Here is a 15,690-nt window from a genome sequence, read left to right as displayed (position 1 = left end):
CAGGCTGATACACTATCCACCAAGCCAAACCAGCCAGGACCTTCCTTTATTTCTTAAAGTAGCTCAAGTTCACAGCAAGATAAGTGGCAGGTGCAGAGATTTTTCACACGTCCCTGCCCTCACACACACAGCCCCCACTGTCAGTATGCCCGATGGCCACGATGCACCGACATTGACATGTCATTTTCACTCAAAGTCCACAGTGTCGTGTCATGACGGCTCAGTCTTGGAGTTGTGCATTCCCTCCCTTCCTCTCTCTCTCTCTCTCTCTCTCTCTCTCTCTCTCTCTCTCTCTCTCTTTCTCTCTCTCTCTCTCTCTCTCTCTCTCTCTCTCTCTCTCTCTCACACACACACACACACACACACACACACACTTCCCTTACAGAACCATACTAGCATCTTCAGTGCCCTAATCCAGTGGTCGGCAAACTGCGGCTCTTTGGCTCCTTGGGTTTTTAGCAAAGGCCAGCTTAGGAGTACCCTAGTTAAAGTTAATAACAATGTATCTATCTATATAGTTTAAGTTTTAAAAATTTGGCTCTCAAAAGAAATTTCAATCGTTGCTCTGTTGATATTGGCTCTGTGGACTAATGAGTTTGCCGACCACTGCCCTAATCCAATGGACATCCACCTGGGAGGGCACCGTGCTGGGTTCTGAGGAAGGAGAGGGACGGAGCCTGGTCCTGTCCTCCAGCAGGAGAGCACCTGTCTGTCTGCAAAGCCAGGCTGCTCGCAGGGCACCACACTGCCTGGCCTTGCATTCGCTCCTCCTCTGTGTCCAGAAAGTGGAATAGAAAGAAAAGTGGGGGCCACAGGAGTGAAGTCTTCATTCATGTCCTCAATAGAGTGAGTGTGTTAACATTCTCAAATCCAATCTGGTGCCCAGTCTTTCCTGGGCCTTGCCGAGAAGTGGCCACTGAGTGTGGTTTTGGGAGGCAGGGAAGGGCGGGCGTGATTTTCTCCATAAACAGGAGGCTCTCAAACGCTCGGGACTGCCTCTGCTCATCCTGCGCAGAGACTGCCAGGCAGAAACTCGTCTCTGACCCACTTTGGAGTAAAGGAACTGTCATTCTGTTACTTAGCTTTCTTGGAAAAACATTTCCAAGAAGAGGGCTGAAGGGGAGTGGGTAGGGTGGAGTGATAGGCCTTGAAGCTGTGAGGGTGATGTCGCTGCCCAGGCTGGGGAAGGGTCGGCCGCCGGAGGGTGGAGGTCCAGGCCTCGCCACGGGGCCTCCGAGCCGGACTGTGTGTGGGCAGGCTGTCCTGGGAAGGCGACCTGAGGGCACAGCCGTTCTCTTGCTTTGCTTTTCTCTCCGCATTCTAACCTCCACCATTCATCACGCCGTGGCAGCTGTGTGTAGTTCTGAGCAGCTGTCACACGGAGGTATCGGTCTGGCTGCTCCTGCCCCAGTCCCGTGGCCTCGGGTGTAGCTGAAGGCTCTGCATATGTGCGTGCATGTGTGTGTGTGTGTGTGCGCGTGCGTGTGTGTGTGTGTGTGCGCGTGCGTGTGTGCGCGTGCGTGTGTGTGTGCGTGTGTGCGTGTGTGCGCGCTCCCTCAGCCTGACAGCAGGAGCGTAACCAGCCGTTCACGGCACGCTGTCGGCCGGCGGTTACCCAGCCTCCCACACCCACCCTCCTCCCCAGACCTCCCAGGAGTTTGTGGAAAAGCTGACCAAGAGGCTGAAGAGACACCCCGAGGAGACGGGCGGCTTCCAGGAGGCGCCGCTGGCCTACGACGCCATCTGGGCCCTGGCCCTGGCCCTGAACAAGACGTCGGGAGGCGGCCGCTCGGGCGTGCGCCTGGAGGACTTCAACTACAACAACCAGACCATCACCGACCAGATCTACCGCGCCATGAACTCCTCGTCCTTCGAGGGCGTGTCCGTGAGTCAGTGCCTGTTCTCCCTCAGCGACGGCCTCGGACCAGGAGGGGGACCCCAAAGCCACCGGGGACCGATGGGGAAAGGCCGTCCCATTGCTTTCAGCCCCCCCTCCTCATTCCTTTGTAGCCGGATGTTTGTGTCGGCTGAGGATTATAGGGCTTTGAAAGGGGAAAGGGGTCGTTTGCTTATTCCTTTAAAGTGGGAAACCGCCCGGGGACTGTGGCCTGCGCAGGCCACACACCCAGAAGCCGGCCCCGGTGCCTGTGGGGATGCTTCCACCAAACGTCATGGTGAAGCTTCTCAAAAGAATAATCTTTCTGAAGTCCAGGGTGTGGGTATCTGGGGTATGTCCTATTTGCAGGCAAATGCCATAAATAGAACTCGTTCAGGACCTCAGCTAGCTTCACGAGCATCAGACCCAAAGTGAGGCCGCGCTCTCACGCCTGCTTTTCTCCCTGGGCTCTGCTGCTCCCCGCAGGGCCACGTGGTGTTCGACGCCAGCGGCTCTCGGATGGCATGGACGCTCATCGAGCAGCTCCAGGGTGAGCCGGCGGGCGGCGAGGCGGCGGGCGGCCCCGTCCCGATCCCTCTCTCCCCGCGGTTCCTCGGGGCTGTGTGGTCGTGCTCCTGCCTCCTGCCTCCTGCGCTGGCTCCGTCTGACTGGGGAAGCCCCTGTGTGGCTGGCTTGAGGAGTTAATGACCTGTCGCTTGCATACCCACAGACTCCAGGAAACCTATTTTTTTTCAGTTAATTTCATGAGCATATTTTTTAAAATTGGTTTTTAGAGAGAGAGGGAGAGCGAGAGAGAGAGAGAGAGACGGCGATGGGAGGGTCAGACATTGATCAGCTGCCTCCTGCACCCCTCCATTGAGCCAGGAATCGAACCCGTGAGCCTTTGGTCCAAGGGCCAGGGCAGAAGCGTGTTATTTTTAAAGGGAACGTAAAGAGTTTTACTGATGCATACGTAAGTAACACCTTTTTCTGTTGTTAATCCTCACCGAGGATAGTTTTCTATTGATTTTTAGAGAGAGGGGAAGAGAGAGGGAGAGAGGGGGGGAGAGGAACATTGGTGTGAGACACATCATTGGTTGTCTTCTGCATGAGCCATGTCCAGCGGCTGGGTGGAGAGGAGCCTGCCACCAAGGTGTGTGCCCTTGACCGGAGCCGAACCCAGGCCCGTTCGGTCCGCAGGCCGATGCTCTATCCACTGAGCCACACTGGCCAGGGCATAAGGAAGCATTCTTGTTTTTTTTGTAGTGTGTGTGGTGTGTGTGGTGTGTGTGTGGTGTGGTGGTGTGGTGTGTGTGTGTGTGTGTGTGTGTGTGTGTGGTGTGTGTGTGGTGTGTGGTGTGTGTGGTGTTTGTGTGTGGTGTGTGTGTGTGGTGTGTGTGTGGTGTGTGTGTGTGTGGTGTGTGTGGTGTGTGTGGTGTGTGTGGTGTGTGGTGTGTGGTGTGTGTGGTGTTTGTGTGTGGTGTGTGTGTGTGGTGTGTGTGGTGTGTGTGGTGTGTGTGGTGTGTGGTGTGTGTGTAGTTTGGCTTTTCCAGGCCGTGTCTTACAGCTGGGCACCCTCGGGCGTTGCCGGGCTCCCGCGGGTTACTTTGCACGGCCCTGCTCAGCCTCAGCCTCAGCCGGGAGAGCCAGCTGGGCTCCCGGCTGCCCCCCAGCCCCGAGGTGCCTGTGCCAGGAGCCGCGGCCGTGGGGGCCGGCGGTGCGGCCGGCCGTCGGGACGGCTCAGCCGTGGCCGGGTGCTCCGGCGGCACTCTGAGAGGCGGGTGCCACGAAGGTGCGGAATTGGGAGCCACGCCAGCCCCCGAGGAGGAAGGCCGTGGCTCTGTCCCCAGGGAGACGGGCGTGCCCGGTGCTTAACGCTGGAGCCGCAGGGAGACGGGTGCTGTGGGGCGGCCTCCCACACACGAGGCATTGGTTCGTGGGGCCCTTCACCCTGCTTTCACGCCGCCGCTCAGTCACGTGACCGCAGCCCTTCCAAGCGCTCGGCGCGGTGGACAGCTGCTGGGGGGGCTGGTGCCGGTGCCGGTGCCGGTGCCGGCCCCGCCCACGTCTTCCTCTGGCCCGCCCAGGTGGCAGCTACAAGAAGATCGGCTACTACGACAGCACCAAGGATGACCTCTCCTGGTCGAAAACAGATAAGTGGATCGGTAAGTGGGCCCCGCTGACAGTCACGAGCAGGCCATGCCCTTGAGAGAAGCGGCTGGCGGTGCCATGAGGCGGAAAGGCTCCCGCGGTGGGCAGGTTTGGGTGGAGAGGGGATAGAAGTCCAAGTCTGGGCGGAGGAGGGGTGTCGGAGAGGAACAGTCTCCGTGGTCTCCCCAGTGTCTGCTGCCTGGATGTATGAGGCCTGGAATTGCCTCTTTATCCGACCAGAAAGCAGTTGCTTAACCCACAGGAGAGAGGAGTGTTGTCTGCTGGACGGCACCTGTCGCAGCGGGCAGCGGGGTTCTCTGGGGCTAGGTGGCCGAAGTAACAGGACGTGGAGGCACAGAGTGGGCAGGGGCAGGGCCTGGTAAGAGGTGGGCGTGGTGAGGACAGCGGGCGCGCGAGGACCCGCCCGCCGGCTGGCGGCTGGAATCGGGGCACTGGCTATAAATGCCTGTGGCCTGAGTCTGCCTCCCCAGGCCACAGGCACCGAAATTAGCTTTTCCCCTGTGAACTCGGACACACGTACGCTTCCCCTCGATGCTGGAAACACCTTCGGGGATGCCCAGCCAGGCCTAAAGCCACAGTCAGCTCTGTGTCCTCTTTCCTGGAGCCCCGAGGCCAGGCCAGATCCTTGGAGGCTCAGCTTTATGACTCTACAATCAAAGCTTTTGATTTGAGTTAAAAGAAACTTAGAGTTTTCTCAGCTATCCCTCCTTTCCCTTCCCATTTCCCTTCCCTGTAAGAGACGAAAGCAGAAAGAACAGACAATCACAGGAAAGACTGAGGCCGGCTCTGCAGCCTGTGGCCGGCAGATGCCCTCCTGGGCTGTCCTCGCAGCTGCCGCTGCCTCCCGCGGCCCTCCTTCTTCTTCCCCTCTGTCTCCTCCCCTGCAGGAGGGTCTCCCCCTGCTGACCAGACCCTGGTCATCAAGACATTCCGCTTCCTGTCGCAGAAACTCTTTATCTCCGTCTCGGTTCTCTCGAGCCTGGGCATTGTCCTAGCTGTTGTCTGTCTGTCTTTTAACATCTACAACTCGCACGTCCGGTAAGTGTATCTTCCGGCTGTTGTCCTGCCTGCCTCTCCAAGATGGTGATCGTTTGAGAGTCAAACCTGTGACTCTGAGGCCCGGGTTTTCACCGGCCTGCCCTCCTCACGGTCGCCTTCCGCGCTCCGGTCCTGCAGCGCGGGGGGCAGGGGCAGGGCGGGCTGAGGGAGCCGGCCTGGCGGGGAGCCCTCCAGCACGCAGCCGCCTCTGCTGCCGCCCGCCCGGCGCCCGAGGGCTGACCGCTCTCCTCTCCCTCCCGCGGGCCAGCTACATCCAGAACTCGCAGCCCACCCTGAACAACCTCACGGCCGTGGGCTGCTCGCTGGCCTTGGCTGCCGTCTTCCCCCTCGGGCTGGACGGGTACCACATCGGGAGAAACCAGTTCCCCTTCGTGTGCCAGGTGAGGCGGCCGGCGTGGCTTCCCTGCCTGGGCTCCGGGTGTTTGTGCGAGCGAGCTGTGGGGCCCTGGCAGGGCCGGGGCCCAGGAGGGACCGTGGCGGCGTGTCCTGTGTGGCCCGGTGGGAAGGACAGCGGCCGGTCCGGGGGGCCTCGCCGCGGGGCGGGGCGGGGCGGAGCTGCGCTGGCGGGAACCCGTGTCCGCCACCCCGCACCGCCCCTCTGCCCCGGCTCCGGGCCTGCTCCCGGCACCGGCCGGGCGGGCGGGCTGCCCCTGGGGTCGGCGGCGGTCAGAGCAGGGCTGTCGCAGCGGCCTCGGGTCCCAGCCGGGGCCGTGCGGGCCAGCGGTGCCGGCCGGCTCAGAGGCCGGAGGTTTGGCGGGCCCCTGGCGCAGAGTGGATGATGGGTGGAGGGGTGTGCTGAAGGCAGGAGCCCCTTCCTCCCTCTCCCTGCCCCCCTCGTCCCCCCTCCCACGGCTGCAGCCACCGGACCCGTCCCTCTCCCCCAGGCCCGCCTCTGGCTCCTCGGCCTGGGCTTCAGCCTGGGCTACGGCTCCATGTTCACCAAGATCTGGTGGGTGCACACGGTGTTCACCAAGAAGGAGGAGAAGAAGGAGTGGAGGAAGGTGAGTGCCTGTTGTTCCCTGGTTGTTCCCTGGGGGACGGCCTGTGCCGGGGGGTGGAGGGGTGGGGGCGCGGGCGGAGGGGGGCGTGGGGGGCGGGGACGGCCTGCGCCCGGTGACGGCCTGCGCCCGCAGACGCTGGAGCCCTGGAAGCTGTACGCCACGGTGGGCCTGCTGGTGGGCACCGACCTGCTCACGCTCGCCGTCTGGCAGGTGGTGGACCCGCTGCACCGGACGGTGGAGGTGCGAGCCGGGCTCGGGGCGGGCGGAGGGCGGCCTCCCGGGGTCTCCTGGAAGCGGGCGGAGCTGGGGACACGTGACACCGTTTCCTCAGACGTTCGCCAAGGAGGAGCCCAAGGAAGACATCGATGTGTCCATCCTGCCGCAGCTGGAGCACTGCAGCTCCCGCAAGATGAACACGTGGCTCGGTGTGTGTGGGTGTGTGCATGGGGGTGGGGGGGTCAGGGTTTGGGCGGGTGGGAGGGTGTGGTGGGGTGTGTGGGGTGTAGGTGGGTGTGTATGTGGGGTGTGGGGGTGTGGGCACAGGGTGGCGGTTTGGGGAAGAGGCAGAGGCCGGCAGTCCAGCGGAGTGACCCTCTGCCATGCCTGCCTGAGAGGGCTGCTGTGAGGCTGTGAGGAGCTTGGGGAGGGGCAGGGCGGGGGGAGGGGCGGGGATGGGGCGGAGGGACGGGGAGGGGAGGGCGGGCAGGGGCGGGGAGGGGCAGGGGGGTCGGGGAGGCGGGCGGTTGGGGGCAGGGGAGGCGGGGCGGCCCGCGGTGACCCCTGGGCCGGCTGCAGGCATCTTCTACGGCTACAAGGGGCTGCTGCTGCTGCTGGGCATCTTCCTGGCCTACGAGACCAAGAGCGTGTCCACCGAGAAGATCAATGACCACCGGGCGGTGGGCATGGCCATCTACAACGTGGCGGTGAGCACCCGGGAGTGCGGGTGGGCGGCCTGGAAGAGGTTTGGAAGGTGCTTCTGGGCTTCTAACACGCACACAGCTCCGCACACAGCTCTGCGCGCACAGCTCTGCGCACAGCTCTGCACTCACAGCCCTGCACACACAGCCCTGCTCACACAGCCCTGCTCACACAGCCCTGCTCTGCACTCACAGCTCTGCGCAACACAGCTCTGCGCACACAGCCCTGCACACACAGCTCTGCGCACAGCTCTGCACTCACAGCTCTGCACGCACAACTCTGCGCACAGCTCTGCACTCACAGCTCTGCACTCACAGCTCTGCACTCACAGCTCTGCACACACAGCTCTGCACTCACAGCTCTGGCACTCACAGCTCTGCACTCACAGCTCTGCACGCACAGCTCTGCACTCACAGCTCTGCACACACAGCTCTGCACACACAGCTCTGCACTCACAGCTCTGCACTCACAGCCCTGCGTGCACAGCCCTGCGTGCACAGCCCTGCGTGCACAGCCCTGCGCGCACAGCTCTGCGCGCACAGCTCTACACTCACAGCTCTGCGTGCACAGCTCTGCGCACAGTCTGCACTCACAGCTCTGCGCGCACAGCTCTGCACTCACAGCTCTGCGCGCGCAGCTCTGCACTCACAGCCCTGCACTCACAGCCCTGCGCGCACAGCCCTGCGCGCACAGCCCTGCGCGCACAGCCCTGCACTCACAGCCCTGCGCTCACAGCTCTGCGCGCACAGCTCTGCACTCACAGCTCTGCGCGCACAGCTCTGTGCACAGCTGCGTGCACAGCTCTGCGCGCACAGCTCTGCACTCACAGCTCTGCACTCACAGCTCTGCACTCACAGCTCTGCGCGCACAGCTCTGCACTCACAGCTCTGCGCGCACAGCTCTGCACTCACAGCTCTGCACTCACAGCTCTGCGCGCACAGCTCTGCACTCACAGCTCTGCGCGCACAGCTCTGCGCACAGCTGCGCGCACAGCTCTGCACTCACAGCTCTGCACTCACAGCTCTGCGCACAGCTCTGCACTCACAGCTCTGCACTCACAGCTCTGCGCACAGCTCTGCACTCACAGCTCTGCGCGCACAGCTCTGCACTCACAGCTCTGCGTGCACAGCTCTGCGCACAGCTCTGCTCTCACAGCTCTGCACTCACAGCTCTGCACTCACAGCTCTGCACTCACAGCTCTGCGCGCACAGCTCTGCACTCACAGCTCTGCGCGCACAGCTCTGCGCACAGCTGCGCGCACAGCTCTGCACTCACAGCTCTGCACTCACAGCTCTGCGCGCACAGCTCTGCACACACAGCCCTGCACACACAGCTCTGCACACAGCTCTGCACACAGCTCCTGCACACACAGCCCTGCACACACAGCTCTGCACACAGCTCTGCGCACACAGCTCTGCGCACACAGCTCTGCACACACAGCTCTGCACACACAGCCCTGCACACACAGCTCTGCACTCACAGCCCTGCACACACAGCTCTGCTCACACAGCTCTGCACACAGCTCTGCACACAGCCCTGCACACACAGCTCTGCACACACAGCTCTGCACACAGCTCTGCACACAGCTCTGCACACAGCCCTGCACACACCTGTGCGCACAGCTCCTGCCAGGTGTGCGGCTGGCTCTGGGTCCCGGGTGCGAGCTCACCGGGGGTGGTGCTCCGCTATGCTGCGGGGCGGGGCGGGGCGGGGGCTGCTTCGGGCAGTTTGCGGGTGGAGCTGAGGGAGGAGTGAGTCCTCTTCGGGAGCACAGGTGTGGGGGGGCAGCCTGGCTCCCAGCCCCTGAGACCCCGCCCGCCCGCAGGTCCTGTGCCTCATCACCGCGCCCGTCACCATGATCCTGTCCAGCCAGCAGGACGCGGCCTTCGCCTTCGCCTCGCTCGCCATCGTCTTCTCCTCCTACATCACGCTGGTTGTGCTGTTTGTGCCCAAGGTGAGCCTGCCGCCTGCCCACCACCCACCGCCCCCCTCTCCGCCCCATGACCCGCCCTCCGCTCCCCTCCCCGCTCTGCCCTTTGCCCTCGCCCCACCCTCCGCTCCGCCCCCGCTCCGCCCTCCGACCCACAACCGCCCCACCCCTCCCCCTACACCACCCTCCGCCCTGCTCCACCCTCCTGCCCCTCAACCCTGCCCCCGCCCCCCAATCTGCTCCCCTCCGCCCCGCCCCCTGCCCTCTGCCCCGCCCTCCAGTCTGCCCTCCGCCCCGCCCCCGCCCTCTGCCCCGCCCCCGCCCTCCAGTCCGCCCTCCGCCCCGCCCCCGCCCTCTGCCCCGCCCCCGCCCTCCGCCCCACCCCCGCCCTCCGCCCCGCCCCCCCGCCCTCCAGTCTGCCCTCCGCCCCGCCTCCGCCCCGCCCTCCGCCCCGCCCCTGCCCCGCCCCTGCCCTCCAGGTCCCGCCCTCCGCCCCGCCCCCGCCCTCCTCCCCCCCGCCCTTGCCCCTCCTCCCCGCCCCTGCCCTCTGCCCCGCCCCCGCCCTCCGCCCCGCCCCCGCCCTCCGCCCCGCCCCCGCCCCCGCCCCGCCCTCCTCCCCGCCCCTGCCCTCTGCCCCGCCCCCCGCCCTCCGCCCTGCCCCTGCCCTCTGCCCCGCCCCCGCCCTCCAGTCCGCCCTCCTCCCCGCCCCTGCCCTCTGCCCCGCCCCCGCCCTCCGCTCCGCCCCTGCCCCCCCCCCGCCTCCTCCCCGCCCCCGCCCTCTGCCTGCCCCCCCCCCCCCCCCCCGCCCCCGCCCCCCGCCCCGCCCCCGCCCTCCTCCCCGCCCTCCGCCCCGCCCCCGCCCTCCGCCCCGCCCCTGCCCTCTGCCCCGCCCCCGCCCTCCCCGCCCCCGCCCTCCTCCCCGCCCCCGCCCTCTGCCCCGCCCCCGCCCTCTGCCCCGCCCCCGCCCTCCAGTCCGCCCTCCGCCCCGCCCCCGCCCAGATGCGCAGGCTCATCACCCGTGGGGAGTGGCAGTCGGAGGCCCAGGACACCATGAAGACCGGCTCCTCCACCAACAACCACGAGGAGGAGAAGTCACGGCTGCTGGAGAAGGAGAACCGGGAGCTGGAGAAGATCATCGCGGAGGTGAGCACGGCGAGGCCGGAGGCTCTGCGGGGGGAGGCGGGAGGGGGAGGGGGAGGGCTCTGCGGGGGGAGGCAGGAGGGAGAGGCAGGAGGGGGAGGGGGAGGGCTCTGCGGGGGGAGGCGGGAGGGAGAGGCAGGAGGGGGAGGGGGAGGGCTCTGCGGGGGTAGGCGGGAGGGAGAGGAGGAGAGGGAGGGGGAGGGGGAGGAGGAGAGAGAGGCAGGAGAGACAAGGCGAGGGGGGATGGCTCTGCCCTGAGATTTGGGGGGCGGCACAACCTGCTCTAAGGTGAGGGTGTACCGGCCAGATAAACTGTGCGCTGGCTCCCCCCCCTCCCTCCCCCAGTCCTCGGGGGCGGGCCTGGGGGGGGCGGGCCTTGAGGGGGGCGGGGCCTGGTGCGGGCCTGGGGGGGACGGGCCTGGGGGGCGTGCCTGGGGGGGCGGGCCTGGGGGGCGGGCCTGGGGGGGACGGGCCTGGGGGGGGCGGGCCTGGGGGGCGGGCCTGGGGGGGGCGGGCCTGGGGGGGCGGGCCTGGTGCGGGCCTGGGGGGGGACGGGCCTGGGGGGGGCGGGCCTGGGGGGGCGGGCCTGAGGGGGGCGGGCCTGGGGGGAGCGGGCCTGGGGGGGCGGGCCTGGTGCGGGCCTGGGGGGGGACGGGCCTGAGGGGGGCGGGCCTGGGGGGGAGCGGTCCTTCCCGGGCTTTCGGTCTGGCTCCTCAAAGCGCCCCCTTTCCTCCCCAGAAACAGGAGCGCGTCTCCGAACTGCGCCGCCAGCTCCAGTCCCGGCAGCAGCTCCGCGCCCGGCGCCCCCCTCCCAGCCCCCCGGGCCCCTCCGGGGGCCTGCCCCGGGGCCCCCCTGAGCTCCCCGATCGGCTCAGCTGTGATGGGAGTCGAGTCCATCTGCTTTACAAGTGAGGGCGGCGCCTCTGGTCCGCCCCTGTCGCCAGCAGCCTCCCCACCCGCCCCTGGGACCCCCTCCACTCCGCTCCGCCTGGCCCCCTCCCCTCCCCTCCGCCTGGCCCCCTCCCCTCAGCCTGGTGCCCTCCCCTCCCCTCTGCCTGACCCCCTCCCCTCCCCTCCGCCTGACCCCCTCCCCTCCCCTCCGCCTGGCCCCCTCCCCTCCGCCTGACCCCCTCCCCTCCCCTCCGCCTGGCCCCCTCCCCTCCCCTCCGCCTGGTGCCCTCCTCTCCCCTCCGCCTGGCCCCCTCCCCTCCGCCTGACCCCCTCCCCTCCCCTCCGCCTGGCCCCCTTCCCTCCCCTCCGCCTGACCCCCTCCCCTCCCCTCCGCCTGCCCCCTCCCCTCAGCCTGACCCCCTCCCCTCCCCTCCGCCTGGCCCCCTCCCCTCCCCTCCGCCTGACCCCCTCCCCTCCCCTCCGCCTGGTGCCCTCCTCTCCCCTCCGCCTGGCCCCCTCCCCTCCGCCTGACCCCCTCCCCTCCCCTCCGCCTGCCCCCTCCCCCCCCCTCCGCCTGGCCCCCTCCCCTCCCCTCCCGCCTGGCCCCCTCCCCTCAGCCTGACCCCTCCCCTCCCCTCCGCCTGGCCCCCTCCCCTCCCCTCCGCCTGACCCCCTCCCCTCCCCTCCGCCTGGCCCCTCCCCTCCCCTCCGCCTGGCCCCCTCCCCTCAGCCTGGTGCCCTCCCCTCCCCTCCGCCTGGCCCCCTCCCCTCAGCCTGACCCCCTCCCCTCCCCTCCGCCTGGCCCCCTCCCCCTCCCCTCCGCCTACCCCCTCCCCTCCCCTCCGCCTGACCCCCTCCCCTCCCCTCCGCCTGGTGCCCTCCCCTCCCCTCCGCCTGGCCCTCTCCTCTCCTCTCCCCTCCGCCTGGCCCTCTCCTCTCCTCTCCCCTCCGCCTGACCCCCTCCTCTCGACCCTCCCCTCCGCCTGACCCCCTCCTCTCCCTTCCGCCTGGCCCCTCCCCTCCCCTCCGCCTGAACCCCCTCCCCTCCCTTCCGCCTGGCCCCCTCCCCTCCCCTCCGCCTGGCCCCCTCCCCTCCCCTCCGCCTGGCCCCCTCCTCTCCTCTCCCCTCCGCCTGGCCCCCTCCCCTCCCCTCCGCCTGGCCCCCTCCTCTCCCCTCCTCCTGGCCCCCTCCCCTCCCCTCCCCTCCGCCTGGCCCCCTCCCCTCCCCTCCCCCTGGCACCCCCACCTCCCCGGTGCCCCGGGCGTGCTGGCTGCGCAGCACCCCGCTGCCAGCACGGCGCCCTGACCCTCAATAAACCAGTGAGCACCCGGCCGTGCGAGTGAGTCCCTGTGTGAGCCCCCCTGGGAGCCCCCGTGCGGGTCCCTGTGAGCCTATGGGTGCGGGCGGGGGCCTGAGGGGCGGGAGCTCCGCCTCTGGGGCTCAGGGCGCAGCCCACACCATGGGCTGAGGTTGCCCCGCCTCCGTGGAGCGTAGGCCGCCTGACTCACCCCCCCACACCGCCCCGCCGCCCCACCCCCGACAGCCCCCCTCCAGGCACCACCCCCAGCACCGCCCCCTCCGGCACCGCCCCCTCCCGGCACCGCCCCCTCCGGCACCGCCCCCTCCGGCACCGCCCCCTCCGGCACCGCCCCCTCCCGGCACCGCCCCCTCCGGCACCGCCCCCTCCGGCAATCCCCCTCCGGCACCGCCCCCTCGGCAACCACCCCTCCGGCACGCACCTCCGGCCACCGCCCCCCTCCGGCACCCGCCCCCTCCGGCACCGCCTCCTTCCGACACCGCCCCCTCCCGGCACCGCCCCCCTCCGGCACATCCCCCTCCCGGCACCGCCCCCTCCCGGTACATCCCCCTCCCGGCACCGCCCCCTCCCGGCACCGCCCCCTCCGGCACATCCCCCTCCCGGCACCCGCCCCCTCCCGGCCACCGCCCCCTCCCGGCCCACATCCCCCCTCCCGGCACCGCCCCATCCCGGCACATCCCCCTCCCGGCACCGCCCCCTCCCGGCAATCCCCCCTCCGGCACCGCCCCTCCCGGCACATCCCCCTTCCCGGCACCGCCCCCTCCCGGCACATCCCCCTCCCGGCACCGCCCCCTCCCGGCACATCCCCCTCCCGGCACCGCCCCCCTCCCGGCACATCCCCCTCCCGGCACCGCCCCCCTCCCGGCACAGCCCCCTCCCGGCACCGCCCCCTCCCTGCACCACCCCCTCCCGGCACCGCCCCCTCCCGGCACCGCCCCCTCCCGGCACCGCCCCCTCCCGGCACATCCCCCTCCCGGCACCGCCCCCTCCCGGCACATCCCCCTCCCGGCACCGCCCCCTCCCGGCACATCCCCCTCCCGGCACCGCCCCCTCCCGGCACATCCCCCTCCCGGCACCGCCCCCCTCCCGGCACAGCCCCCTCCCGGCACCGCCCCCTCCCTGCACCGCCCCCTCCCGGCACCGCCCCCTCCCGGCACCGCCCCCCTCCCGGCACAGCCCCCTCCCGGCACATCCCCCTCCCGGCACATCCCCCTCCCGGCACCGCCCCCTCCCGGCACCGCCCCCTCCTGGCACAGCCCTCCCGGCACAGTGTGTGTGTGAGAGGGGTGTGTGAGAGAGAGGGGTGTGTGTGTTTGTGTGAGACAGAGAGAGGGGTGTGTGTGAGAGAGGGGTGTGTGTGAGAGAGAGGGGTGTGAGAGGGGTGTGTGTGAGAGAGAGGGGTGTGAGAGGGGTGTGTGTGAGAGAGAGGGGTGTGTGTGTGAGAGAGAGGGGGCGGGACCGCTGGCTGGCGGGTGGGGGACCAGCCGGGCGGGTGTGGGTTTGGCGGTGCCGGTGGGAGACCCCGGGAGGAGCTCCGGCACCTGCCGCTCCGGCTTCTCTTCTCCGAGGGGCGGGCCAGCGCCGCCCCAGTGGCCGCTCCGGGCCTCGGAGTTCCCGTCTCCGTTCCCACCGGAGTGCAGGCCCGTTCCCACCGGAGCTCCTGCTCCGTTCCCACCGGAGCGCAGGCCCGTTCCCACCGGAGCGCAGGCCCGTTCCCACCGGAGCGCAGGCCCGTTCCCACCGGAGCTCCTGCTCCGTTCCCACCGGAGCTCCTGCTCTGTTCCCACCGGAGCGCAGGCCCGTTCCCACCGGAGCTCCCGCTCCGTTCCCACCGGAGCTCCCGCTCCGTTCCCACCGGAGCTCCTGCTCCGTTCCCACCGGAGCTCCTGCTCCGTTCCCACCGGAGCTCCTGCTCCGTTCCCACCGGAGCTCCTGCTCCGTTCCCACCGGAGCTCCTGCTCCGTTCCCACCGGAGCTCCTGCTCCGTTCCCACCGGAGCTCCTGCTCCGTTCCCACCGGAGCTCCTGCTCCGTTCCCACCGGAGCGCAGGCCCGTTCCCACCGGAGCTCCTGCTCTGTTCCCACCGGAGCTCCTGCTCTGTTCCCACCGGAGCTCCCGCTCCGTTCCCACCGGAGCTCCCGCTCCGTTCCCACCGGAGCGCAGGCCCGTTCCCACCGGAGCGCAGGCCCGTTCCCACCGGAGCGCAGGCCCGTTCCCACCGGAGCTCCTGCTCCGTTCCCACCGGAGCGCAGCCCGTTCCCACCGGAGCTCCTGCTCTGTTCCTCTGAGCTGTCCGTTCCCAGTGGGCGAGTCCTGCTGGGACAGTTGCTGAGTCAGGCACTCTGGTAGGCACCGGGCAGCTCAATGAGCAAGATGGCTTCACCGACGGGAAATGCCGGTTGGTGAGCAGGTGAGGTGGGTAAACGGGGTAGCTGGGCAGCCAGGACTGGTGGGTGGCTGTCTGGTCATGGTTGGGATCTCGGCCAGCCCGTGGGGAAGGCACCTGCTCACCTGCCTGGCGAGGAGCGTGGCCAGGCCAGGTGCCTCCTGGCCAGCAAGGACCAGAGCCAGCATCCGCCTGCACGTGTTGTCACCGGTGGCTGCCTAACCCGTTTCCCCAAAAAGTGGCCCGAAAACAGTGATCGTCTCACCGCTCCTGGGTCGGAAAGAGACGGAGCAGCCGAGACGCCCAGGGGAGGGCAGGCTGGATGGAAAAAGACAACAGGCTCAGGTAAGGTAAAGAGTGGCTTTTGCCAAGCAAGCCACCGGCCTGGGATGTGCGCATGCCTGCTAGCTTTTGCTCGGCGAGCTCGGTGCCAGACCTGTGTGGTGGCGGCAGGTCTGAGTGTGCTCCACAGGCAGCCTCCCCGGAGCTGGTCAGGTTAACGTGGCCCTTTTCACCCACAGGCCGTCTAGAAGATGAGCCCAGCACGTGGGCCACTGGTGACGCCGTGGCCCATGTGGGCCACAAGGTGCCGAGACTGCCAGTTGAGGGAGAGAGACACTGAAGCCACACCCTGGGTGCAGCACACATGGGGGGCTGTCCCTTCCACCTGGTCCTCCAGCTGGAGCCTGTAAACGGGGCTGGCAAAGGCAGGTCAGCCAGAGAGACAGATGTGTGCTAACGTGCCTCCCCCCCTCACGGGAGCACCACGGATGAACAGTCCAAAGGGGTCAGGGGCTGCCCAGGGGCCTGAGGGGCAGGTTGGCGAGCGCCAGAGGCCAGGAGAAGCGGTGGCCAGAGCTGCGTAAGGACGGCTGCACAGACCGGCCCCCTGCTGAGGGTGGCTCCTCACAAACACCTTTCCTTTCCAGGGGAGACTTGGGCTTGTTTTTAAATATATTTTATTGATTTTCACAGAGAGGCAGGGAGAGGGATAGAGA

General features: G+C 68.3%; 1 protein-coding gene across 2 annotated transcripts in view; it reads left to right on the top strand.

Annotated features, from left to right (window-relative positions):
• GABBR1 (gamma-aminobutyric acid type B receptor subunit 1) overlaps positions 1-11,008 on the top strand; it is a 38,378-nt gene extending 27,370 nt beyond the window's left edge. For both annotated transcript variants that reach the window (XM_036428935.2, XM_045578312.1), the window contains 12 exons: positions 1,646-1,885; positions 2,363-2,426; positions 3,964-4,041; positions 4,936-5,086; positions 5,355-5,487; positions 5,992-6,108; positions 6,241-6,348; positions 6,440-6,533; positions 6,904-7,031; positions 8,852-8,980; positions 9,956-10,099; positions 10,835-11,008. In XM_036428935.2, the coding sequence (XP_036284828.1) occupies positions 1,646-1,885; positions 2,363-2,426; positions 3,964-4,041; positions 4,936-5,086; positions 5,355-5,487; positions 5,992-6,108; positions 6,241-6,348; positions 6,440-6,533; positions 6,904-7,031; positions 8,852-8,980; positions 9,956-10,099; positions 10,835-11,008 (1,560 nt within the window). The remainder of the gene's footprint in view (positions 1-1,645; positions 1,886-2,362; positions 2,427-3,963; positions 4,042-4,935; positions 5,087-5,354; positions 5,488-5,991; positions 6,109-6,240; positions 6,349-6,439; positions 6,534-6,903; positions 7,032-8,851; positions 8,981-9,955; positions 10,100-10,834) is intronic.
• Positions 11,009-15,690: the final 4,682 nt, after the last annotated feature.

Source organism: Pipistrellus kuhlii, unplaced genomic scaffold (assembly GCF_014108245.1).
Source record: "Pipistrellus kuhlii isolate mPipKuh1 unplaced genomic scaffold, mPipKuh1.p scaffold_m20_p_96, whole genome shotgun sequence".
NCBI classification, from domain to species: Eukaryota; Metazoa; Chordata; class Mammalia; order Chiroptera; family Vespertilionidae; genus Pipistrellus; species Pipistrellus kuhlii.
The sequence above is the reverse complement of the archived record's forward strand: the minus strand, read 5'-3'. Positions and strand labels throughout refer to the sequence as shown.